This window comes from Macrotis lagotis, chromosome 1 (assembly GCF_037893015.1).
Source record: "Macrotis lagotis isolate mMagLag1 chromosome 1, bilby.v1.9.chrom.fasta, whole genome shotgun sequence".
Taxonomy (NCBI): Eukaryota; Metazoa; Chordata; class Mammalia; order Peramelemorphia; family Peramelidae; genus Macrotis; species Macrotis lagotis.
Genome location: NC_133658.1, coordinates 798,233,857 through 798,260,562, shown reverse-complemented (window position 1 = coordinate 798,260,562; position 26,706 = coordinate 798,233,857). Strand labels below are relative to the sequence as shown.

Below are 26,706 nucleotides of genomic sequence, written 5' to 3'. Positions count from 1 at the left end.
TAAAATAGTGCCAATAATACTTTTGATATTTACCTCTTTGAGTTCAGGTGTTCAAATAAGATAATTTATACAAAATGATTTTTAGATTCTGAAGTTCTGTACAATTATATGAAGTCTGTTAGGAATGGGAAGAGGAGGAAGGATTAATATGAACTAATGATTTCATTGGTTTGGGTAACTTTCAATATTGAATCTCTTTCCACTGATACAAATTACCATTTACCAAATGCTAGAGATATAGTTTACCTAGAATTTGTCAAAGTATAAAGTCTGTCATGCCATGTACACAGAACAGAAAGACAGCAGCACAGTAAATACGGTTGAATGAAACCTTGGAAGATCACTAGGAGAGTATTCTAAGGATCTCTGTTTGACCTTATGCTGCTTAATATTTTGATTGATGATTGGATAATGAGTTGATAGTAGGATTATCAAATTTATAGATGACACAAAACTAGAAAGAAGCACCAAGATATTGGATGACAGAGTCAAAAACCAAGAAGATCTTCAAAGACTAGAATACACTGCACCTAAGAAGATAAAATCTACTGGGCATAAATGTAAATTGCTCTGAGCATTCAAAAATTCAATTTCAGAAATACAAAATGAGGGAGCCATGGACATATAATATCATTTTCATTTTGAAAAGATCATTAAGGCTTACTGATCTCATTTATATGGCAACTAAACTACTAATAAGATCTAAAAATCATAGATGTAGAGCTGGAAGGGCCCTCAAAAACCTTTGCATCCAGCACTCATAATTATGGAAGTGTATGTCCCTTGAAATTTGTTGATTTACCCAGTCACCCCCAGTCATAAGCATCAGAAGTCAATATTTTAACTCAGGTCCTCTTATGCAAGCTGACACATTTTCCACTGTACCACAAGTGACTATATTGTTCGAGAGATTTTCTCCAGAGCAAATGAAGTCCTGCTGTCCTCTTCCCTGGTCAGCTCTCTTCACAGCAGCTAGAGAATCAGTTAAAGGAACTAGAACTTTGTCAAGGAAAACATCAAATGAAGAGACAAATGACAACTTACATTCTAGTATTTGAGGGGCTTTATAGAAAAGGAATTAGACTGGTTACTCTTAGTTCCAGAAAGTAAAGTTGAGAACAGTGGTATAAAGGTAGCCAGAAGGAGATCTTGGTTCAGTTTAACCAAAATATTTGTAATAATTATAGTTTCTAGGAGCAGAATGGTACACTTCAGAAGGCACTAGGTTCCTTCTTCATTAAAAGTCTTTGGACAAAGGCTTCATGACCATAGACAGAAGAGAGAATTTGAAAAAAAGTACCTGAGTGGCCATCAGTCCAATTTGTACTAAAAAGAAATCTCCAAATACCAGTCAGGGGTTCTCCAGATCTCAGTTCTTGTTTGAGCTTAGTAAGCTATATATCTAATTCCCTTCAGTTTCAATTTCTGATCCTATGTACCGCCCTGTTTGTTGTTCTTTCTCTAGCTTCCAAGGAATTGGTATCCTTCCTTTAAGGATAACTCTCTCTTTAACTACATTCTTTGATTCTTCTTCCCCAGTCTTTTGAGACATGGGGCAGAAATCATTCCTATAACCCAATCTCACACTTATCTCTTCTGAAGAACAACAATCAAATAGCTGTTTGGTGTCAATTGTGGCACTAATTTAGGCTCTTATACTTAAAAAGTATAAAACACATCCCTAATTTCAAGGAACATAATAAACAATTGAGGAAGAGGGAAAATTAGTAACAAATGCAAAAATAAGTGCTCAATGCATGTTCACTTTGCTTTAGAAATGCATAGATTGAGATCTGGAAGAGCTTCAAAAAAGGAAGTGGCATCCACATTAGAGGTTGAAAAGTAAGATTTAGGTTAGAGGAAAAGTGAGCATTCTGCATGGAAGGGATGTTACCAGAAGTACAATTATCTAGAGGAGATAAGTCTGTAAATATAGAATTGGTTTTTGGAGGCAGAGGAGTATCATTGGAGGATTATAAATTGGGAAATTTGATCAAGGAGAATATACTTTGGGAAGATGAATCTTATATACTTGGAAGGATAGGTTTGAAGTGGTGGAGACTAGCATCTTTCTTTTCTCTCTCTTTGCTAGTTCCTTTACCCTTGATTTCAAACATTAACAGTACGTCTCTATTTAAAACATAACACAAGTATCATTTAATCCTGATATTCTTTGTAAGCCATCACCTCCATTTTTTTTATCATTCATCAGAGGTATTTTTTTATAGAAGTGGTTTGGAATAGATGACCTCTGAGGGATCTTCCGAATGCGATCTTTTTAGAGCTTTGGATTTGGAGTCAGTAAGTTCAGTTTAGATTCTGATTCCATTTCAGTTTTCTTTATGGACATGAATAATTCCCTTCCTCTCCTATAAAATGAAATGTTTGGATATGTGATCTTTTAGCTCTCTCTTCTTCCTGACAGTCAGATTCTGTTTTCAGATTCCCAGATTTTTTTTTATATGGCAGGACTTTTTATTTATGTTTAGAGCCTTTCTTATTTCAGAACAAGAAGAAAAAGGAGCAGTATCAGAAAAAAGGTAATTCTTAGATGTGGAAACAAAATTCATCTGCAATGACTTGGTGCCTTTTGATGTTTCCCATGAGTTATTCTTGTGTTTTTCCTCCCCTAACATATTTGTCCTTGCACAGAAAGGATGTTACAGGCCTCCTTATGGGGAGGGCCAGGTCCATTCCAGATGGAATTCTTGGAACAGAAGACCTAAAAACTTAAAATGTTACTAGAATATTAACAGCACAGAATCATGAAATCTTACAGTTAGAGACTAACCACATAGTGTAAAAGATGGTAGAGCTGAACCAGTTTCCTTGTCCTTCTGGTGAGTCTCATGCTCAAACCACTTCCAGGCTTGTCTCTTTAACAGAGATCAAGGCGTATGTGTCACCAGAAGAAGACTAACACAAAAGAGATACTTAAAAATGCAAAACATTACCAAGTGAACATTAACAAATACTACTTAAAATATATGAAATAGTAACACATGACCAAGGACTTGTGATCTCTCACCTCTCTTTAGAAGTTAGTACTGAAAACATGAAATGTGTTGTGAGACCTCTGAAATGAGAGCATTTTTGCCCCAGGCTTCATTGTCCAACGATAGCTTGGAGGTTCATTTTTTTCTGTCATCCAGGGATGCTTGCTTTGTGCTCTGGCAGGGGTCATCTGCTCTTTCAAGTCAGGGATTGCCACAGAAAGCACTGACCACTGGGCAGCTAGTGCTCAGACCTCTCAGTGAATACTGCCTTTTAAAGGTTAAGAATATCCATCACAAAATTAGTATTGGGAAGAAAAATAAAACAGAAGAAGTAGGGAGGGACTGAAGTAGGGAGGGACTGAAGATGCATTCTCAGGCTAAGCAGTTATTTGCTCTCATGTCATATGTCTACAGCTGGAGGAGCTATAGCAAGAGGGAAGGAACAGGAGAAGAAATCTCCCCACACTCTTCTTAATCTTTTTTGGCACAGCTTCCCTCTTTTTTCCCCTAAGGGAACCTCTGATTTTGTATACATTTTAACAGGAGGCTAAAAACACGTGTGACTGGAGGATCCATCCACTTCCTTTGCTGGGGCAGAGAGCCGGTTTCATTTAGGACTAGTTGTGCACAGAATGTGGTTGGCAACTAGGCAAGACGTTCATGTAATGTAAGAATAGTCCCGTCTTACTTAGTTGGGATACATGAATCAATCAAAAAGGGGCAGCCAGGTAGCTTGGTAGATAGAACACCAACCCTCAAGTCAGAAGGATCTGAGTTCAAATGTGGCCTTAGACACTTGAGACTTACTACCTGTGTGACCTTGGGCAAGCCAATTAACCCCATCATCCCACCAAAAAAAAAAGGTATATAGAACCTTGGATTATCTCTCTTCAAGGGACTGATCACCCTGTGGGACACATATAAAACCCAGTAAAATATGCTTTTATATGATGGCCCCCTCATTAGATCCCCATCCTTACATCCAGTTTAGATAGCATTTGGTTATTTCTCAAGGAATTAAAAATCTGGTAGAAATATAAACCACAATCCAGATAACTATTAAATGTACTGTTACATGCAAAAAGCAGGGAGACAGAAGATGGAAACTTGTGAACAAAGACCAGCTGCTAGGCCAGATTGTGTGGAATGAAGAATGGGTAGAAAGGAGAGTCATGTCAAATGGAATGGAAAAGGTAGGTGGGAGCTGTGTTGTTGTTCACTTGTTTTTCAGTCTTTTGTGATCCCATTTGAGGTTTTCTTGGCAGAGATACTGGAGTGGTATGCCATTTCCTTCTCATTTTACAGTTGAGGAAACTGAGGCAAACAGGATGAAGTGATTTGCCTAGGTCACTGGGCACAGAAGTATCTGAGGCCAGATTTGAACTTAAGAAAATGGTTCTTCTGGATTCTAGAACTTTAACCATTATGTCACTTAAACTATCTTAGCTGTATTATGGAAGGCTTTAAATGCCAAAATCAGGGTATGGTGGGGGTGTATTTTATCTAAGGATTCAAGAGATGAACCAAAAGAAAATGGGGGAGGTGAGGGGGAGGTGATTTGTGTCAGAAGTCATGGAGCTCAAGTAGAATGAGAATTTAGAAAGGCTGTTGGATGTAGCTGCTAACGGATCATCAGGTAAACCCAGAGTGAACAGTTTCAACAATAGTAGCAAAGTAAGGTTAGAATTCTGATAACCAGGACTGAGAAGCAGTGAGAGATGATGAAATGGAGACTTTTTCCTGACTAAGAAATAGATAAAATAAAGAAGATAACTTTAAGGGGAAGTTTCTACACTCAAGGAGTGACAATTGAACAAGGAAACAAACATGTATAAGCTGTCTATAGGATAAATAGGAATTGACTTCCTTGGCTTCAAGTCCCAACTAAAATCCCATCTTTTATAGGAAGCCTTTCCCAGTCCCTCTTAATTGTTATTCCCTCTGATAATTATTTCCTATTTATCCTGTATATAGTTTGCTTTCTATATATTTGTCTGCATATTGTCTCCCTAATTAGATTATAAGCTCCTTGTGGTAGGAATTTTAAATGTATATTGATTTAATGATTTTATTGATTTAAATGTATATTGATTTGATTTGGTTTTGATTTTGAGAGAGAAGAGGCTAGAACTATGAGTGGTTGAAAAGGGTTTCCGTGTAGAATATGAGGTTTTAGCCAAAATTTAATGTTAGGTAACAGGAAAGGAGCCAGAAGATAAGCCTAATAGAAAGGAGCCAAAAATTGGAAGCTGAGGGGAAAACAAGAGAAGGGCCAAGATCTCAGAGGAGTTATGAGAATAATTTTAACGTTCTTTTACAAGAACAGACATGGAGGCGGACTTGTCCAAAGGAGAAGATGCATCTCTACATAAAAACTGGAACAAAGGCAAAGATCATGGGGGATGATGAAGAGGAATTTTGAGGTGTGGAATGAGAGAAAAAAGTGATGTTTTCTTATTTTCTGAGCAAATTTGGAGACAAGATCCTTTAATGAAAGAAAGGAAAGAGGAGATGATAAGAGAGATTGAGGAGAAAAGGAGAGCATGATAGAAAAAAATAATTCCAAGAAAAAATAAAACTATTGCCATGCAACAGTAATTGCCAGGCTAAAACTAGCTAAAAAATAGTAGTGAATATGGGACAATTGTATGCCTTTTTCCAAGAGGGTTCAACAACACAATGGATAAAATTGATGGTAGGGGTAATCAAGGCTTATGGTAGGAAAAAGTGTAACTGAAAATAGTGCAAGGGAATGTTATGGGAGAAAGATCTTCCCAATGAAGGTTAAACCTTTACCTAGAAAGGTAAAAACCTAGTTTGTATTATGATTACATACAGGATCAGGATTCAGAAAAATAATCCTGGGGTTCATAAATAATTGGGGTTCAAACAAGGTACTTTTAGAGAAAAATTACATCAGCAGAGAAATCATTTTTTAAAAAACATAACAATTTGGGGGGGGGGTTAGGCCATAAAGATCCAGTCAAACAGATTCATTATTTCTCTTCCATTAAGATTGAACAAAAGAAGTTAGAAGTAATGAATAAACAGACTGTTACAAATTTAAGACTAAGTTTGCAAAATCCTAAACTTACAAAACTACAAGATGACATTTTAAAGAAGTCACAGTGGCTAATTGAGAAGAGAATTACATATGACAAAAGCAACTAAAAGTTCACTCTTAGAAAATAGAGAATAATAGAGTTGGCTAAATCACTTTGGAAGGGTTTAAACAATTTTATTGACTGTTGTGATCCTAACCCTTCTTCTCCTGACTTCTTATCTGAGAAATGTCAAAAGTCTTTCCTTAATACTATCATTCCATGTGTCAGGTTTAACAGGAAACAGTGTAATAGTTTTATTTTTTTCCCTCTCATGGTTTTTTGCTTTTGTTCTGATTCTTCTTTCACAATATGACTAATGTGGAAATATGCTTTAACATAGTTGCATATGTATAATCTATATCAGATTTCTCTCTGTCAAGGGAGAGGAAAGGAAGTGAAAGAGGGAGAAACAGGTGGAATTCAAAATCTTATGGAAAAATGAATGTTTTATTTATAATTGGAAAAAAATTAAAAATAAAATTTAAAAATGACATAATAAAATTGAATAAAATAAAAAATTCTTATAATAAGGCAAAGAATTTAAACAAAAGGAGTAACCTGGCTAGAGAAGCAAAAGGAGAGAATAGGAGGAAAAGAAGAGAAAATGAAAGAAGTCTAGAGAGAAATCAAGGAAGATGAAAGAAAGAAAGAAAGAAAGAAAGAGAGGGAAGATGAATGGGGATGAAAAGAGAAATAAGAGGAAAGTTGAGGGAAATGGAGAGAAAAAAGGTTGGGGAAGGTAAAAGAGCAGAGGAAGAGAAAGGACAGAAAAAAGTGAACCATTTCTGGGTTTCTTCCTGCAGATCACTTAGAGAATTCTAGAATCTCATCAAAGCTCAAAGCTATAGACCCATCTAGTACAACTTTCTCATTTTACAAAGGAAGAAACAGTCTAGAAAGCAGAGATACCATATATAGAACCATGCCACTAATCAGTAGACCTAGGCTTCAAACCTTGGTGTACTTGTCGCTTGTCAGGGTTTTCTACATCTCCTTTTAGAGAGCTCAAAAGAGCTCCTGTTACTGCAGCTAGGGGCTGCTGTTTACCATGTGAGTGATGGGCAGAATTGGCAGCAGTCCTAGAGATGAGTTAATGCCAAGTCCTTATGTGGGTGATGAGGCTGAGATCACACAAGGGGCAGGAACTTGCTTGAGGTCCCTTGGGGAGTTAGTTGCAAAGGCAAGACTTGAACTCGTATTTTCAGACTTTCAGACCAGGATTCTTCATACCCCATATCTTAATGGAACTGAGCAGGTCATTTATGGTTAGTTCCCCCTGGTGACCCAGAGGTCTGGTTTGGATGAACTATTCCACAGTGATTATGTGCCTTCAAAGTGCCTTCATAATCTCATTTTCTCATCTGATAACATTCATTCATTCAGCAAATATCTTTTGAATATCTACTGTGTACCAGGAAGGCATTTTCACAGCCCCATGAGATAGACCAAGCTGTTTTGTTTTTTGTTTTTGACCTGGACCAGTGAGGAGACTCTCTCAATCAATGCTTATCGGCACCTACTTTAATAGTCTTAGAATGCTTGAGATATTGACATGCTTCTGGTCACACAATGGATATAATGTTTTATTGATATATTTTGTTCTTATATCATCTACATTTCTCTCTGTATTTCTCTCTAATCCCCTTATAGAGGGCAAAACTTTAGTTTTAAAGATAATTTTAAAAGAGAGGGGAAACAATTCACCAAAATTAAATAACATATTTAAAAAGTCTGATATTATATGCTGTGTCCATAGCCATGGTTTCCTGACTCTCCAAAGTGGGGAGAGGTACCTTTATCTCTTATCTTTGGCATCAAACTTAATTATAATTTTGCAGATTTAAAAAAATTCTGGTTTTCTTTACATTGTTATAATTGTATATATTGTTTACCTGATCGCTTTCTTGACCTCTGTTCTATGCTTTTCCATGCTTTTCTGTATAATATGGGTTTATTCTAACCCCACTATCTGAGGGCCATACATGCCACCAACCACCCCAAGTCTTTCCTAGATTATCCTGAGTCTTTCACCACTACACTAAACTCTAACTCTTTAGCTGAATTTATTACCACATTTTCTAGATGAGAAAATTAAGACACAGAGAAAGACTTTGGATTCTTAGGATCATAGAACTAGAAAGGACTTAAGCTATCATCCAGTCTAACCCCCTTCCAAATCCCCTAATCCCCTAATTTTACAGATGAAGAAACTGGGACCCAGAAACATCATGATTTGCCTAAAGTGTCACACAAGTAGTATCAGAGGCAGATTTGAACCCAGGTCTTCTGACTCTAAAGCTAGTGCTCTTTCCACCATACCAAGGTGATAGAATGAATTCGTGGCACAACCAGAACTCAAAAGCAGATTTTTTGCCTTCCAATCCAGATTGTATCATCTTGCTTATTTGTTTCTAGCATGGCTTCAATTACTTGTCCATGCATGTTCTTAGTTCAGCCACTATTAGGAGGTTGATTGGTATTCTAATGTGAAATCTATTTTTGTTGTTGTTGTTTTGTTCCCATACAGGATACACTGCAGGAACACCCTACAAGGTCCCACCCACCCAGAGTAACAATGCACCACCTCCCTACTCCCCATCACCTAATCCTTACCAAACGGCTATGTACCCTATTCGAAGTGCCTATCCTCAGCAGAACCTGTATGCCCAGGTATGAGAAATCCACATTCTACTTCTTCATTCAGATGGGCAGCTCCATATTAGTGGGAGAAGAGACATGAGATGGTCCAAGAAGACCCATTTCTTCTCAGAAATAATTCCTCTCTGAACCCTTTAAATTCTTTAGAGTGTTATTCCCTTAGGAATACTCTTAAATATAAGTTTTGAAGGGAGAGAGTAAACAAACATACAGATTAGAACAGGAAATAGGGTACTAGAAAAATCAATATAAAATGTCAAAGGTTGGGGAAGAACCTTGGAAGATTGAGTGTTCGTTCCTTTACACAGAAAGTTTGTTGAAAAGAATCTTAGAATATAATAATAATGTTTCATTTCCAAAGAAGACCACAATATGGAATGTAAGAGGAAGGGACCTTAGAAAGTAGAATCCTTATAATATGTCAGAAATAAAAGGGACCTTCTACCAGTGTGTTAGAATTGAAGGAGATGTTAGAACCCCCAGTGTCAGGGAGTTTAAGGGGTTGTAGGGAATTTAGGACTTGGAATGTGAAGGAAACCTTAGAGAGCCTTTAGTTCACTCCTTCATTTATAGAGGAGTTTGAAGTCAGAGGAGGAAAGTGACTTGCCCAAAGTCACAAGGGGAAGCAGTCCCCAAAACAGGCCTAGACCCCAGGTTTCCTGAACAATAACAATGATAGCAAGCATTTATAAAGCACTTTAAGATTTGCAAAGTACCTTACAGATATGATCCCATTTTATTCATACAACCCTGGGAGGTAGGGACTATTAGGATCCCTATTTTACAGATAAGAAAAACTGAGGCAAATTAAGTGATGTAACCAGAATCATATATCTGGTATCTGAAGTTAGAGTTGAACTCTGATTTTTCTTAATCTAGATCGAGGGCTTTACCTTCCATGCCACCTTTGACATTTTGCAGCTATAGTTTTGATATAAGTCTAGCCAGGCTTCCTTTCCTCCTCAAGAATGACACCTGAAGAAACTAGTTACATGTTGATTTGTATTTCCACAGGGAGCTTATTATACACAGCCTGTGTACGCTGCCCAGCCCCATGTTATCCACCATACCACCGTTGTTCAACCCAACAGCATTCCATCAGCCATCTATCCAGCGCCGGTGGCTGCTCCCAGGACCAATGGTGTAGCAATGGGCATGGTTGCTGGAACCACCATGGCTATGTCAGCAGGTGAGTGTTGTTTTTGTTTTTCCAAGCTAGGGAGAGAGAAGGGTGCTTAAGATTCCTTCTAGTGATAAATCTACCCTAAAAATAGTTATTGTTCACCCCAAGTGTATGTAATACTACCATTAAAGAGTTTTTCCATTGGATGAAATGTTGGCCTTTTCTACTTAGTCCTTTTAAATGCAAATTCCCCCAGAGAGGGGTTACATCCTAAGTCATAAGATTTAGAATCAGAAGTGACCTGAGAGATCACCAAGTCTAAGTTCCTTGTTTTATAGTTAAATTAAACCAGGGTCCACTGAAGTTAAAGGACTTGCTCCAGATCACAAAGACAGCAAATAACAGCCAACATTTAAAGAAGTATTGTTCCCTTTTTATCTGTATATTCCCACACTATCAAGTTGAATTGCCTCAGCTGTCTCACCACTCATTCACTGGTAATGAAACTATTCTCTTTGGTTTCTTAATTGCAAAAGTTAATGACCTTTCTCAGGCCATCATCCTTCTTGACTTTTCCTCAGCTTTCAACACTATTAACCAAACTTTCTTCCCCTATCTTCTTCCCTTGCCCTGAATGGTGCTACTTGCTCCATATTCTCCTCTTATTTGTTTTTCTATTCCATCTCAGTTTCTTACAGCCTTCTTAATTGGTTCATCATTTATCTGTAACCTTCTAAATATTAGTGACTTCCAAGATCTGATCCTGATCCTCCTCCTTTTTCTAAGCTCTCTCCTTTTGTTATTTGATCTACTTCTATGAATTTTACATAGATGACTCGTATTCCATGTTTATAATCCTGAACTCCCAGTCAATATCTCCAGTTGTCTGCTACATATCTCTATCTGGTTGAGCCATTGGTCATTCAAAACCAATATGTCCAGAATGAAATGCAACCATATAATGAAGAATTTTGTTCTTCCATTAATAAAGAAGAAATAGAATTTTTTCTTTTCCCCCTCCCTCACCCATCCCTGCCAAATTCTGCCTTGTGATCCTCCTAGTCTCCCAGCCTCCCAGTCTTGGCATCATCTATGATGCTTCCCCCTCTTATTGTGCCTCTATCTAGTTAATTATTCAGTCTTGTTGAGTCTATCTTCATTACACTTTTAACCCTCTGCCCATCTTCCCTCCAGCATTCATCCAGCACCCCAGTTCAAGCTTTCATCACTTCTCATCTGGCTTTTGTAATATTGTAATTGTAATATGCTTTTAACTAACTGGACTCTGCCTCCAGTCTTTTCTTTACAATCAGTCCTCCCCACAGTTGCCAAAAATAATCTTCTGAATGTAAATACCTGATCTTTTGTGGCTTTCTGACTCCTCAGAGCTCTTCACAGTTTGGTTATATTCTTTCTTGGAATATTTTCCCAAATTTACCCTTCAAGGTTCAAGATTATTTCAGATTGTCCCGATTCCTTTACTTATTGTGTATTCCAGCCAATCTGTGCTACTACCTTTTCCCAACATGTGACCTTCCATCTCCCACCTCTTGGCATTCTCACAGGTTGTCCTCCATATTTGCAATACCCTCCCTCATTTCCTCATCCTTTTAGCCTCCTTGCCCTTTATGTTCAGCTCAGGGGTCATCTTCTCCATAAAACTCTCCCTCTTCCCCTGCCCACAATGCTCTCACACTCTTCCTGTTATCCTGGGATGTACTTAAACATGAACATTTTGTAGCCTTCAGGAGAATATAAGCTCTCTGAGGGCAGACTGGCTTGGCTTCATTGTTGCCTTTGTGGTTTCAGCATTGAGCACAATGCCTTTTAGAGACACTTGTGATATGTCCTTTCCTGGGGACTGTGTAGCACATGTATTATTATCTCCATTTGGCACATGAATAAACTGAGATTTAGAAAGGTGACCAACCCATAAAGGTTAAAACTGGGACACTGATAAGATGTTTTCCTTTCTTTGTTTTATCAGGTACCCTGTTAACTACACCACAACACACTGCAATTGGAGCCCACCCTGTCTCTGTGCCAACGTACCGAGCCCAGGGGACCCCCACGTACAGCTATGTACCTCCACACTGGTAAACTTCAGCAGCCAATTCACGTAAGTGGAAATCCCCTCAAAAGGGTCATGTGACCTTTGGTGGGACCCTATAGATTTTATGCCATTCTGCAACATGGGTGCTCCTGTCTTGATCCTTGTCCAGATCTTTTTCTTAGTGGATGAGAATAAGAAAATATAAGTGGTAGCACAACAGTAGGGGTTTTGTCATAAAATTTAAGTAACTTCCTCTAGAACTCTCTTAGAGTATCATAGAATCTCAGTGTTAGAACAAAGAATGTTAAAGTTCTTGAGGATTTAGGTCAATATGACAAGTATTTATTTTATGCTTACTATACTAAAGATCCTAGAAAATAGAATGTTAGGATTTGAAAAGAACTTCAGGCCAATCTAGTTCAAGCCTTTTATTTTATTAAGGAGGAAGTGGGGGCTGGGTCCAGAGAAGGGAACTGGTATGCCAAAGGCCACCTATCCTTTTAATGAGAAAACTGGGATTGGAATCCAGGTTTTTCTGACTCATACCCCACAGTTCTTCTCACCTTTCCTAAGGTCGAATGGAAATTAAGAGAGAAGGGGAAAGTGGTCTCCTGTATATTTTGCAGCTAAAACTTATCAAATCAGGGTAGCTAGGTGGCACAGTGGATAGAGCACCGGCCCTGCAGTCAGGAGGACCTGAGTTCAGATCCAGCCCCAGATACTTAATAATTGCCTAGCTATTAATTGTGTGACCTAATAATTGTGTGACATTGGTCACTTAGTTCCATTGCCTTAAATAAATAAAATTAAGGGGGGGAAAAGATTTTTCCCAAAATTTATTAAATCCTTGGAACTTCAGGGGTCATTTAGTCCAGCATTTTGTGAGTGGGCGTCCCCTAGAATGTGCCCTCCCTGATAAATAATAAATAGTCCAGCTTCTTCTTGGGGACCTTGATGAATGGGAGACCTCCCTTCATCTAGAGGAAACAGATTTCATTGTAAAACAGCCATTACCCATTGAGTAGCTCTTTATGTTGAACTACTATCTGCCTCCCTGTGACTTCTGCTAAACTTGTGGGTCTCAGATCCCACACAGCTGGAATATTTTCCCAAACCTACCCTTCAAGGTTCATTGGAGGTTGCAGGCCTGGGAAGTCTGGGATTTTCCTAAAAGTTCCACATGGGGTTAGAAGGGCAGGACAAACAGTGGAAGATACACAGCAGGGTCATTGTGCTGAGCACATAAGGTATGGGGGTAGTTAATGGTGTGAATCAGAAATTGTGATCACAACTCAAATTTCTACATTCTGTTTAACTTATAAGGTACTTTGTTCTTATCTGAGGAGGTGGGAAAAAAATGAGTGAAATGACAGATGCTTACTCTGGGCCAAGCACTAAGGGTACAGATAAATAAGACAATTACTCCTGTCCAGGAACTGAGTAGGGGAAGATGAAACATGGTCAGGGAGGCATATATGGTCCAGGCCTCATGGGAGTGTTGAGAGGAGCAGTTGGGGTGTGGGCCAACACTAGCTATCCAGGAGCAGAATCTGCAGTAATGATTTAGTTCTGGTCCTAGAATGAGGAGGGGATTGAGGAAAAATGGGGGCAAGAAGAGAGTCTCTGTGGAGGATGGGGCTGGCTGAGAGCCAGCAGAGGGCCAAGGGGGTGTACACAACACTGGCCACGGACAGAAGTGCCAAGCGACCTGGCAACTGGACTGAAGAGTGGGGCCCTATTGAATAGAGGAAAAAGTGCAAGTCGAGGAAGAGCAAGGGCAAGGACAGGGCAATAGAGGTCCTCGGGATCACAGCCCCTGCCTCTCACTTTATTTATTCAGCCTTTTGCCCAGAGTTGTCCATTGGGACCATAGCATTAGGAGAACTTTAGCTTAGATGTCCAAAGTTCTTATTTTACCAAATGTGGTTCAGTAGCTCCTTGTAGACCTGACCTGTGATACCCCTCTATTCTCTCTTTTCTTCACAGATTGGGAGTCAGACATGGTATGCAACAACTCAAGTCTTATACCCGGTGCTGGCATGATTCCAGACCAGCACCATGCCCGTCTGCAAGAACAACAACCACTGAAAAGTGCCAGGGTCACTTTATGCATCCTTTAGTGTTTGGGGTTTTTCTTTTTTTTGGGGAAAAAGCTGCATTTTCTGATCTTCTCCCTCTTCCCCTGGCCCCTTTCTGCCAGCCCACTCCTCGCCACATTCCCCCAAAGGCAACCTCACTCTGACCCTGGCCAGTGGTCACAGTCTCTTTAATCTTCTCATTTCTAGGCCCAAATGTTCAGTTTTGGGGTGGCGCGCCCCCGCTGGTGTTTTGTTTTGAGTTGTTCAGCCAGTGACTGGGCTTGTTTGTTTGTTTGTTGTAGCGAGAACTATGCATGGTATGGCAAGTGGTCTTCACTCTGGTTTGACTTCCTTCTCTTGTTCTTTTGAGGAGTGGGGGAAGTGATATCAGTTGATGACTCTTCCATACCATGCTACCAACAAAACTCGCGTCTTCCAGAAAGCCGTCATGACCCATCATAATTCATCATCCAAAGCCAGCCCATCAATAGAAATCTAAAACTCGTGGGATTGTTAGCAATAGCAATGGGACACATTAGTTTTAGGACATAGGAAGGCTTTGGATTTGTTCCTCATGAAAGGTCAGACTGCTTTTTTAAAAGAGGGATGGGGGGTGGGAGGGTGGGGGAGGGGGAAGGGATGGTCTTGTAGGCCAAGGGATGGAAAGAAAGGAGGGCTACACCTGGAAAGCGGCATAGGATTTGCAACTTTGTTGTAAGAGGTCTCAGTGCTGCACCTTCTTTTGGTGACCAGAACTTGAGGGACTGTCAGACCTTCTGGGTCCTGGATCTTCTGATTACCAAACCTTGAGGGTACCAGACCTCTCAAGAACTGGACCATCTGGGTATTGGACTTTCTGATTGCACTGTGTCAGAACCAGGAAGTTCCTCTGAGGGCAGCTGATCTTGCCACAGCCCCAGATGGGACAGGTGGATAGAAAAGAAACACAGGGATCTCAAGTCATGCATCAGGATGTCTGCTTTCCAAGGCCAGCTATTCCCAAGCACCCAAAGAGAGCCCAGGAAATCTATCACCTTGAGCTGACCTCTCAGGGGAGGGGGGGCAAGAGGTGGTGGGGCATGGGATCAGTTCTCGAGGTAGGTGTGGTGGCATCCTGTGAGGGAGACCATACCACTGCCACTTGTTGGGATGTATTCTGGCATGTTGGGGCAGACACAGCAAAGCAGTTTAGGACCAGAGCACCAGAAGTCCTTGCTGCCCAGCACCAGGTCTCAGATGCTGCTAACACTATTTTGTTCACCGAAGAAGTTTTGAGTAACATTTGAGGTGCTTCCAGGGAAAGGACCATGGGGGCAGTAAGAAAAAATGGGGTGAAATTGAGATCATGGAGCAATAGCAATAAACATTTCATAAACTCATGGAGCTGGAAGGGGCCATTTTGTCCAACCCCTTCCTTTTATAGATGAGGAAACCAAGACTCAGAGAGGGGAATTGACTTGCCCTGGATCACACAAGTGAAGCTACCTGGAGAAGGGGCAGATGGTGTGAGGGCTGGGCAGCAGGTGGGCATAAAGCAATAAAGACATACAACCAGAGGGCGGAGGTCACAGTAGAGGAGGAAGCACCTTTTGGAAATAACATTGAAGGTACATGGCAGCTCACACTCCTGAAAACCAAGGAAAAGGATGGAACAGATCCACAGTGGGGCCGGAAAATTGCAGCACCTCAGCTTGGCCTAGTCTTGGGTGGCATCTGGGTTCTGGGGGACCACATCCCTTTAAGCCAGGGTAAGAAAACAAAATGCAAGTTGTACTCAGAAGAGGGAGACATGCTGAGAAAGAAAATGACCCCTCAAGGTCCCCAGACCCATCCCAGTAGAGACTTCTGGGGAAAACCCAGGTTGGAACCACAGCTGCTGACCAAAACTTGGGAAAAGGTCAGTCTGTCCACTGCCCTCCTTGGGTTGGTGGAGGTGTGGGTGGTGGGGAGAAATCTTAATGTTTACCTGGGCCATTGGATGAAATGGAATTGTAAAGAGACTTTACTACTTAAAACTGGGGTTTCAGTAAATGTTCAGTGGTAATTCAACAGGCATTAAGCACCTAATGTTGGAGGGGCTTTGGTGATCAGTATTGTGGAAGAGAAATAAGGGAAAGAAAAGATGAAGAAAATAGGTCTTATCCTTAAGGAGGGCACATCTTATTCCATACTTTAAAGAATGGCTTTCCTTAGAAAATTAAACCCACTCAGATTTGTTCTCAGTTCTCTCAAGAATGGGAGCAAAACAAAAATAGGCTTAATACTGGAAGAGACCCCTTCTCCCTAGAACCTCCTCACAAAGGAGGTCATCCTAATACCTGATAGAAAAAAAATCAACAGTTGTGATTTTTAATTATTGTTCTGTCCTTTAATGGCAGAACTGATTTCCATGGCGTTTAGTAGGTTATAACTCTTCTACCCTTTCTATTTAGTAAGATTCTTGGCTGTCATCTCTACTCTCTCCATAGAGGATTCACCTACCACACTAGAAGCTTCCTTTGGTCCTTTTCATCTTTCTTGGGTCCTAGTACAGCACTCCTTTGGGCTGTTGATCTGTGTTCCCTCACTCTTGCCTCATGAGGAGAATCAAAAGTGGTTTAAAAATTTGAAGAAAAAAATAAACTTTAGAAGACACACACACACACACACACACACACACACACACACACACACACACACACACACACCCCTACCTGATGATCTTTTGGGCTGTGCCTCAATTTGTTTTTGTTCCAAAGCATTAACCTATATAATTTTACATAGATACCCAACTGGTTTCTTTATTTTATGTCTGATCTTTGACCTCACCTTAAATGATTCTTGGATGGATTTATGATCTCATCAGTATTGATAACCCCTTCTGTGTCTGCTTATCCCCTACAATTCTTGACTGACTTTCTGTAAATTTTCCTAGTGGTTCCACCAGATACAATGAAGGGCTTCCTTGAGTTATTTTAATATTTTGTGGATATCTCACCTTTGTTGTAAAAGTATCACAAAATCAAAAACAGAAAAGATGCCTCCCATGTTATAGCATCATACTAATTTTCAAAGTACTTTTCATCCATTTTTTTTCATCTGACCCTATAACCCTAGATGGAAACAGGAAAGGAATGATTGTCCTCTTTTCAGAGGAAGAAGAGACCCAAAGAAAAAAGTATTTGTCCAGTGTCATACAGCTAATTTATGGCAAAAGCCAGGATTGATACTGCAGTTTCCAGACTTCCACATTGCCTCAGTTTCCCCACTGTCCATGTGGGCAAAGAGTAGGGGAGTAAGAAAATGAGGAGAATATAGAAATTTCATGTTCAGATTAGACCTCATTTCCATCAGCATTGATAAGAGAAAGGAAACGTTGCACTTGTAGCTCTGAAAGTTGTCATTTTAGAGGCCTCCAAGGTGTGTCTAGTTGGTGTTTATGATGGAGAATGCTTAAGATGGGATATCTGGATTTGTCATGAGTTGGAACTATTATATCAATACCAAAGGAGTCTAGAAATAACCATTCTGTCCCCTAGCCAGTAGTAGCCTTTGCCTTGGACCCTGAAACCCTGAGCCCGCTTAAAGACAAAGGAGTTCAAGGTTGTGTCAGTCACAGGAGAGGTAGTTGAGGCTTGGCTAAGGACTGGTTTTTGATTGCCTCAGATGTTAGCACCTCTGCATTAAGATCTTGGCCACTGTGGGGAGGGGGCAGGGAGTGGGGGAAAACTTGCAAGAGAGTAGAGAGGAAAAAGAAGTGGGAGTGTGGGAGAGGAACGGGGAGAGAGCATAAGAGTGCAAGTGTGTCTGAGCAATTTGATATTGGCAGGAACAGCTAAGAATCTAAGCTAAGGAAGTTGGGATCGGAGACCAGCACTTGTCCAAATAGTGTCTGGCTAGGCCATCTTCATTGAATTTTGTAAGTCACAAAGAAAGGTCATGTTTCTGTGGAGTGTTGGCGTTTATGAAGTGCTCTATATAGGTTATCTCATTTGATCCTCACAATTTCACAAGCCAAGTAATACAAGAAAGAAGGTCCCTTTTTTATAGATGGCAAAAACTTCGACCAGGAGAGGGGGAATCAAGGTAATCAAGGTCACATTGCTAGTAGGTGATAGAAGTAGGGCTGGAAACCTGGGTTTCAACTCAGACCAGGAACCAAATGTCTTTGCAACATATTACTACCTCCACTACCCCTGGGGGTATACACAGAATCAGGCAGATGTATAGGATGATGGATTCAACTTAAATTTCAAGATGTAGACAGATTTTCTGGTCCCAGGGTTCTCTACCTTGTGTTGTGGACTCTTGGGCAGTCTGGTAAAGCTATAGATCCCTGCTGAAAGTCTTGTTTGTAAATACATAAAATACACAGGATTATGAAGAAAACCAACATACAGAAATATAATTATCAAAATTTTTTAAATTCATGGACAGTGGACAAAGCACCAGCCCTGGAGTCAGGAGTACCTGAGTTCATTTCCGCCTCAGACACTTAATAATTACCTAGCTGTGTGGCCTTGGGCAAGTCACTTAATCCCATTTGCCTTGCAAAAACCTAAAAAAAAAATAGACCCCAAGTACAATACCCCAAAATAATCGAACCCCTCAAGCAGGCCTTTGGATTAAAGGGCAAAGGAAGATCAACAGGAATGCTTTAGGTTAGCTGCAGAGCACTTTAAAAAGGGTTTAAATACAGTTGTTGGATGTCAGAGCTGGAGGGGAGGGATCTAAGGACCTAGAGTATTAACAGTGGGAAATTTAGAACCGAATAGTGAATGTCTGAGCCAGAAAGGAATCTAAGGAAATAGAACAAAGAATGTTTAGCTTGGGGAGAGGGACCAGGGAAGGTTTAAGTCAGTTCCCTCTTTCTAAGAGAGGGAAGTCAGTTGTCCAAGTTCACAGAGATGGTTTCTGAATTAGAACTAAAAACCTAGGACCCCCTGATTTCCTGCCCCACACCGTGTGTGTTTGGCAGTACGGGCCAAAGCAGAGGGGAGCAGGAAGGCCTGGCAGAAGCTGATTACACCCCTGGGGAACACCTGAACTCAAAACTAAGAACCCACCAACAAGGCTCTATACTAGAAGCTAAAGATCCTGAGCTAAGATAAAGCCTCTACCCTCATGATGTTTGCAGTTTGATGGGGAAGAGACATTGCCAGGGAGCATGAGGTAAGGCAAAGGACCACCCCTTGTAGGGAGCTGGAAGTTTGTCAATGTGCAGTACAACAGAATACAGCTCATTTTCTCTACTGTGAGGAAGTCACAAAACTCCCCTCTGGCCCCTACCCTTGTGATTTGGTCTTACAGTGGTTAAATATGTATAGTTGGCATTTAAAGTATAGCATGTCAGAACTCAGAGGGGTCTTCAAGATCACCTAGTTCCCACCTAGGTTTATAGGGATGAGATTTTAAAGTGGTCTATGAAAAAAAAACTTCCTAAGGGAGACGAAATGACTGATGGAGAGAATTGTTGAGGGGATTCCTATCCAGGTTCTATTCCAGCTTTGGAATTTTATCTCTCTGGTTTCTAAAATTGCAATGAAACTCTTCAGATAGCAAAAAAGTCATTGATGGCCTTGATCCCGCTCTGGGGGATCAGACACTGAACATAAAGACAGTGGGTTAAAGGGCACAGCACAGGGATAGCCTCAGCCTTAGGGTCCCAAGGAAGCATAGAGAGGATGGCAACAGGTTGCACAAAAACTCAAGTTCAAGTTTGAACTGTGGTGGGAGTATTGGATTTGATTTTGAATCCCAGCCATATGACTTGGGTCAAATTACTATGCTTGCCTCAGTTTTTTCCTCTAAAAAACAGGAGGGTTGAACTAAGTGATCTTGGGACATCCTTTCCAGTCTAATGTTAATTTACTGAACTGTATGCCTGTGCCTGCCCAGCAGATGTAAAGTTTAGCTAAGACATGAATCATCTTTCCTTTAGGTAATACTTAAAGGGAATGATGATGGAAACCTAGAATGACATTTATTTTGATGATGCCACAGCCGTAAGTACATCATTTTACTTTGCTATGGTCTCTTGAACCAAATATCACCACAGAAGTGTTAACCCTAACCAATAAAGGGAGCCATGGTGTAAGTCAAATCTTTCCTTCCATTTTATGATCAGACAGAAATTCCTTTTTCATGTGTAACTGAAATACTCTAACTCAGCTCTAGTCTGAGTTTAGCATTTCCCAAAAGATTGGAGGATAATGGTGGGGAGACTTAGTCAATTTGAATTCAAGGCATTAAGGATAAGGGCACTATAGTTCCAACACTAGCAGTGTGGCCTTAGGGAAGTCATTTCCCTTTCCTGGACCTTGCTTAGATGCTTCATTTGTAAAACAAAATAAACCACAAGTAGCTGATCTAAGGTTCCTTGCAGCTTTATAATCCTTTGATCCTCTTTATGATAGGATTGAATTGGGGTGTGGGTACAGAGATCACTTGTTCCTAGATATGCCAAAGGTTTTAGGTTGACAAAACAATGACTTAGAGAGTAGTCAGGGCAGTGGCAGAACTTTCAGTGTGTTTGGCCATCATAATATTTATACCTTTGTTGACATAGTAAAAATCATTTAGAATAACATTAAATTCCTAGGATTTGTTTACAAGAAAGACCTTAGAGATTGTGATGCCCACCACTAATCATCTCACTCTATTTTACAAAGGAAAGGACCATCCCACAGCATTTTTGGTTGAAGTCAGGATTTGAGCCTAACTTCCAGCTTCTTAGTTGAGATTTTTTTTTTCCATTCTACCTTACAAATCATGATGTAGCCAGAGATTACAGAATTTATGATTTTGGGAATAACCTTTTTCCTGCCTAAACAGTAGTTTGGCTTCTTCCTCTTTAAATGGGGTTTGCAATGATTACTAAGGTCCTTTTGACTGTAAATTCTATGATCTTAAGAACCCGGGAAGGCTTTGAAATTTCTTAATACAAAGACTTTTACAGAAAGTGTCTATCAAGGGTCTCTAAGATCCCCAGGGACTATGACCCAAGTTTTGATGCTGAGAAGAGATGCCAAAGCTGAGTGTCATCTTGGGAAAGTGCCCCCAATGAGTAGGCCAATAGAGGGGAACCCTAGCACCATCCCTCTCATTAAAGGAGCATTGGTGGGGATGGGGTGGGGTTAGGAAGGAGCCATCTTATTATCTACCACACATCCAAATGTAGGCTCAGCTGTCTGGTGAAACAGTAACCTGGTTATTTGTCTGCTTCATCCATCAAGTTCCTTTCTCTGCAACTCTTGAAATAACAGCAGCACCCATTTCTATGGCTATAGCTAACAAAACGTTTTCCTTACAAAATCTCTAGCAAGTAGTTGATCGAATTCTTATTAATCCTACTTTATAGAGAGGAAAAATGAGGTCCAGAAAGGGATCAGTGACTTGATCAAGACAAATCTGATTCTGTTGTGCCCTGCTGTCTCTTTAAATTGTTTTGGTGGGTTGATGTTCCTTGGGTCACAACCTTGCACTCTAGGTTCTTGTAGTCCTTCAGTTTTTTCATCAGGTGTTTGCTGTGTGCTATTGGGTTCAGGTGACTTTTGGGTTCCACTCTAGGAAGAGGCCACCTGAAAACAGAGCATATGAATCCAGTGTTTGTTCTGGAGTAGGCCAAGAGTGGTACAGGTTTTGGAATAACTGCTATTGCAGTATGTAGAAGTACTAGTCTTGGGGGTAGCTAGGTGGTGCAATGGATAAAGCACTGGCCCTGGAGTCAGGAGTACCTGAGTTCAAATCTGGCCTTGGACACTTAATAATTACCTAGCTGTATGCTCTTGGGCAAGCCACTTAACCCCATTGCCTTGCAAAAACAAAACAAAAAAAAAGTACTAGTCTTTTAAACATAGTGAGTACCATGCCTGGGAGCTCTGCTAACATTGGTGGAGGCCCTTGTGTTCTTCATCTCAGCTCCTAATGGTGTCTATAGCTTGTGTTTAGAGAGGTTGAATATCATAACCAGTGACCTGGCAAGGACAAGGCAAGAACAACCTTTCCCTATTACCCTGGTGTTCACAAGAGGAAGGAGTGGTATCATCCTCCCATCCCTAGATGTTCAGATGAAGATGTCCATCTTGGAAAGCCACAATCATATATACCCGTCAGACCCAAAGAATATTTTCCCTTACCTAGTATGATGATCCAATGATTCTTGCCCAGTGGCATCTGGAATCCTATATCTGCCTGACCCTTATTCTAATGCAGAGTGTTCACCTGACTTAAGGGAGCAGAATGGATCTACCATGGCTTCTCAATGACACCCTTTGTATCATCCAGCCTCATTAGCATCAGTATCCAATCCAGTAGCTCAATATGCATTCCTATAAATATTTAACCTTTTGGGGGTGGGGGGGTATATGATTTTGTATTTTTAAAATTAATTTTAATCTACAGGTTGGATCCTAACTTTACAATTTTATTGGGACTCATGAAGAAAAATATATTAAAAAAAACCAAACTTTGACCAATGTCTTCCAAGCTTGATCCAAGGACTTTGTTATATTTTAGAAACACAGCCTAGAGTTTTTAAGAATATGACAGCCCTGCAGCCCCAGCTTGTGTGTATGAAATGTAAATCTGACTTGGTTTTTTGGGTTTCAATTTCTTTTATTCAATTTTCTTTGGTTTTCAAGATCAGATAGTGATCTCCCAGACAGATTTAAGCCAAGACTTTGTAACTGTATGATACTCACTGTAAGATGTAGAACATTCAATAACTATTAAAATGTTTCCCAAAAACATTGGCCCTAGTGGCCAAGCTTAGCAATTTTCTTGAGGGGTTGAATGGAAAGGAGGGTAGGCTTCATAGTACATGTATGGGAAATGGGTCACCATTGGGGGTTGCAGGAGAATGAGGTACCTACCTGATAACTGCTCCCTTAACTCTGTAAGCCATAAGAACACTCACTGGGAGGAACCCTAAAGCTTTTAGGAAGAGGCCCTCTCTCCACGCTATCCCTGCCATCACTCTGTCTTAGAAAGAACCACGCAACCCCATTACCCATTATACAGAATGTGCCTTCATCCCCCACTTCCTTTTCTCCAAATTGCAAACACCAAGCTGAGTGGATTTCAGAAGTTTACCCTCAAGAAAAAGAGTAGTGCTCTCACTTCTATACTGCTAAAGTGATTTCATTAAAAACCTGCCCAGTAAGTAGCACCTGGATAAATATGCTTTTATTAAAAAGGAACCTGGAGCTCACAAAAGTGATCCCCATGATCTCAAATCTAAACCAACCCAGGCATTACATACCATCATGCCAAATGACTTGGAAGTCAAACCATATCTGGAGCCCAAAGGCACTTCTTGATGACAACCCTGACAATACCAGTTTACTACCTCTCTTCTAACACTAGATCCTCACCTCACTATCCCCCAAAGTAAACCACTGCATTCTGACCTTACCAAATGATACAAGGAGGCCAATGTATCCTCTCCTTGTCTTGCTCCTACACACTCTCCCTTCGAAGCTGCAGACAATGGCTAAGGAGCAGAGGAAGGACCTAGCTCTACTAATTGATGGATGCATTTGCAACCTTTCCAGATTTGACTTATGCCACATCTAGAAGTGATGGGGACCATAACATGTGTCCTTGTTCCCTCCCTATCTACTCATTCAAATTGTGTAATTTAACTTCTCAAATAGCAACTAAAATTTTCCCAAGCCCCTGTACCTGCTCTTTTGGAGCTCCAGTGCTAGTAAAGGAATGATATTTCAATTTCAGCTAAAAAGGTTCCAATATCTTCAGTCTGGGTCCCTTCACCAGTATAGATCTCTAACTTAGTAGATGATTTCTAATTGTGGCAGGTGGCAAAATGCTTTGGTGACCAGTGATGAATCTCTGGTGGTAAACCTGTCCACATTTCATTAGATGAAACAATAGCCATGCAGCTGCTCCCAGAAAAGACAAGTCTTTCAAATTAGGTTAAATTTACCAGAGGAACTGGAAGGACTTGTATTTTACAAAAACATGAGGACCTATCTAATGATGAAAAGTGGTGCTAAATAATGGGAATGTCAGTGAGTAGAGATCATATTTAAGCACAAGACTACATGATATAAAACAATACAAAAAATAGATATCAGATGATGTTACCTAATGAGTGTTTTCTTGGAGATGGTTCACCTCTGATGAGGGGCATTAGAAGCGAAAGCTTTTTGAAAGAAGTGTTATCTGAGGCAACTTAATGATAAGAGTTTCACTATAGGCAGGCTAACATAGTGGGTAAAGTCAGACCTGGAATCAGTTCAAATCTGCCTCACACACTTACTAGCTGTGCGACCCTGGGTAAATCATTTAACCCAGTTTGCCTCAGTTTCCTCATCTGTAAAGTGAACTAGAGAGGGAAATGGAAAATCATAGGGTCATGAAGAGTTAGACTTATTCAAACAACTGAATGACAAAGACAGCACTTCAGGCATGGGAGCTAAGCAAAGCTATGAAGATAGATTTTTTTCCTAAATAGCTTCACTAGACTTTACAAGGTGGCTTCCTAGTCACTGAGTTTAGATGAACAAGTCATCTTCACTACTTTACATATACTAATCCTAAGCCTGTTCAATCAGGTAACTCCCCCACACACACACACACTTGCATTAGACCAGGACAGAACACATGGACTTTGTTTGGAGACACTGATCCTCAAGTTATCCATCTCTGAACCTGCTTTTTGTTTTAGATTGGCTCATTTGAGGAGTCGTCACAATGGGATTGTAGAATGTGGGGTTGAAAATAATCTTAAAGTCCATTTTCAACCATTTTTTATTTCAAGGAAGAGCATGTTAAAGCTAAAGATGGGAAATGACCCATATAAGATCATGTATTATGTTAATGGAAGAACTGGTTTCAAAGAGCCAAATTTAAGCTTGATCTGTGAAAAAACAGTCAAAAGTAAGTAAACTGTTTCTGAAAGTTCTGGGCTCTCCCTCATTGAAAATCTATAAGTAAAAACTAGTTAACCACTTTGGTTAGCTTATGAAGTTATGGCTACCAAGATCCTTTCTGCTCTGAAATTCTGTAATTGGAACTAGAATTCAGGTATCTTGGTTCCCAGTCTAGAGTCTACTATGCCTTAACTGCCATTACTTGCTGTCTCCTAGAATTGCATTCAAAATTACAACCCTCCTGGAGATAGAGAAGATTGTCTTCAGTTTAGCTTTTAGCGTTTCCTGAATGCTAGTCGTTTTGAAACACCCATCCTCCCTCTCAGTTTAGGTATCCTGTGGAAAACATTTCTGATAAGTGGTCACCCAGTTTGATCCAACACTTCCAGTGATTTGGAGCTCAATCTTTCATAAATCAACCCATTCTCATTTCAAGATAATCCCTTCTGTACACACACACACACACACACACACACACACACACACACAAAGACAATGATCCTAGTCCAGCTTTCTGAGGTCTCACAAAGCAAATTGCTCCTTTTTTCCCCTGGAGAGATTTCATAATCCCCAAATCTAGGCTTTAGAACCAGAAGGGACTTTTAACATCATGCACACTTTTCAACCAGAATTTTTCTTAACATAGCAAGATTCCCCTCACCACCTGCCTAAGCAACTATTCTTTTGGAAAGAGACCTAACCCTATAAGGAGTCAATCATTGCATACCTGGGAGTTTCCCCTCTAAACCTCAGTCTTCTCTTATAGCTCATCCTGTTTGCACTGACTGCAGACATGCTTCGATGTACATCCCACCCATATATCTTAGCACTATTGCTGTCTTTATCAACCCCAACCTCTTTCCAATCTTTGAATCAAAACTAAGTCACCATTGTCATAGCCACTAGAAAAGTTGCATTTGATCTCCTCTCCTATTCACTTCACTTACCATCCCTCTGATTTTCCAAAACCCCCTCCCTCCACTTTGTAGAATGTAATTTCCTTGAGGGCAGAAAGGGCTTCATTTTCCCACTTTTTTTGTGCATTGTAAACACTGGAATTTTTTTCCCCTTAATCCATGCATGTAGTCCAAATGTTACTGAGAAGAAAATGAGATTCAACTGAAATTAAGTGATTGCCTCAAGGTCAACAGGTAGGAAAAAACCTGTTAAGTAGCAGTAGCAGAATTTGAGCCAAGTTCTCTAAATTCAAATCAATCACTTCATTATATCAAATTGCCTTGGAGACAGCCATCATATCTTTGGAGTCTTAGCTTGGGGAGCACGTGTCTATCTTCAGATCTGGAGCCAAGGCTAAGGTGACTGTGATGAAAATACTGTAGGAGTCAGTGCTTGTGGAGAGTGGATTTAAGAAGAGGGGAGCAGTGGGGTGGAGGAAGCATTAAGGATTTGATGTATTTCACCCCTACCCCTCCCAACTACCACTGCTCAGTCTGAGGAGGCTACAGGAAGCTGTTACAGGGATGTGGAACCATCTGTCCAGCTTTGCTTCTTATTCTACCACCCCACCCTATGGGGCAGCTAGATGGTGTAGTGAATAGAGCACTAGCCTTACAGTCAGGAGGATGGGAGTTCAAATTCGGCCTCAGACACTTCTTAGCTGTGTGACCTTGGGAAAATCACTTAACCCTGATTACCTCAAATCCAGAACCATCTCCAGTCATCTTGATTCATATCTGGCCACTAGATTCAAATGGCTTTGGAGGAGAAAGTGAAACTGGTGACCTAGTACAGCACCCCCCAACTCAAATCCAATTCATGTGCTTGTCATGGCATCACCTCCCTGATGTCAAGGTCTTCTT

General features: G+C 40.4%; 1 protein-coding gene across 10 annotated transcripts in view; it reads left to right on the top strand.

Moving 5' to 3' along the window:
- FAM168A (family with sequence similarity 168 member A) overlaps positions 1-26,582 on the top strand; it is a 238,127-nt gene extending 211,545 nt beyond the window's left edge. For 9 of the 10 annotated variants that reach the window (XM_074216834.1, XM_074216842.1, XM_074216840.1 and 6 more), the window contains 4 exons: positions 8,628-8,770; positions 9,773-9,947; positions 11,869-12,000; positions 13,921-26,581. In XM_074216834.1, the coding sequence (XP_074072935.1) occupies positions 8,628-8,770; positions 9,773-9,947; positions 11,869-11,981 (431 nt within the window). In that variant the 3' untranslated portion in view covers positions 11,982-12,000; positions 13,921-26,581. Of the gene's footprint in view, positions 1-8,627; positions 8,771-9,772; positions 9,948-11,868; positions 12,001-13,920 lie in introns of all 10 variants that reach the window. The other variant, XM_074216841.1, reaches the window with a different exon arrangement.
- The last annotated feature ends 124 nt before the right edge of the window (positions 26,583-26,706 follow it).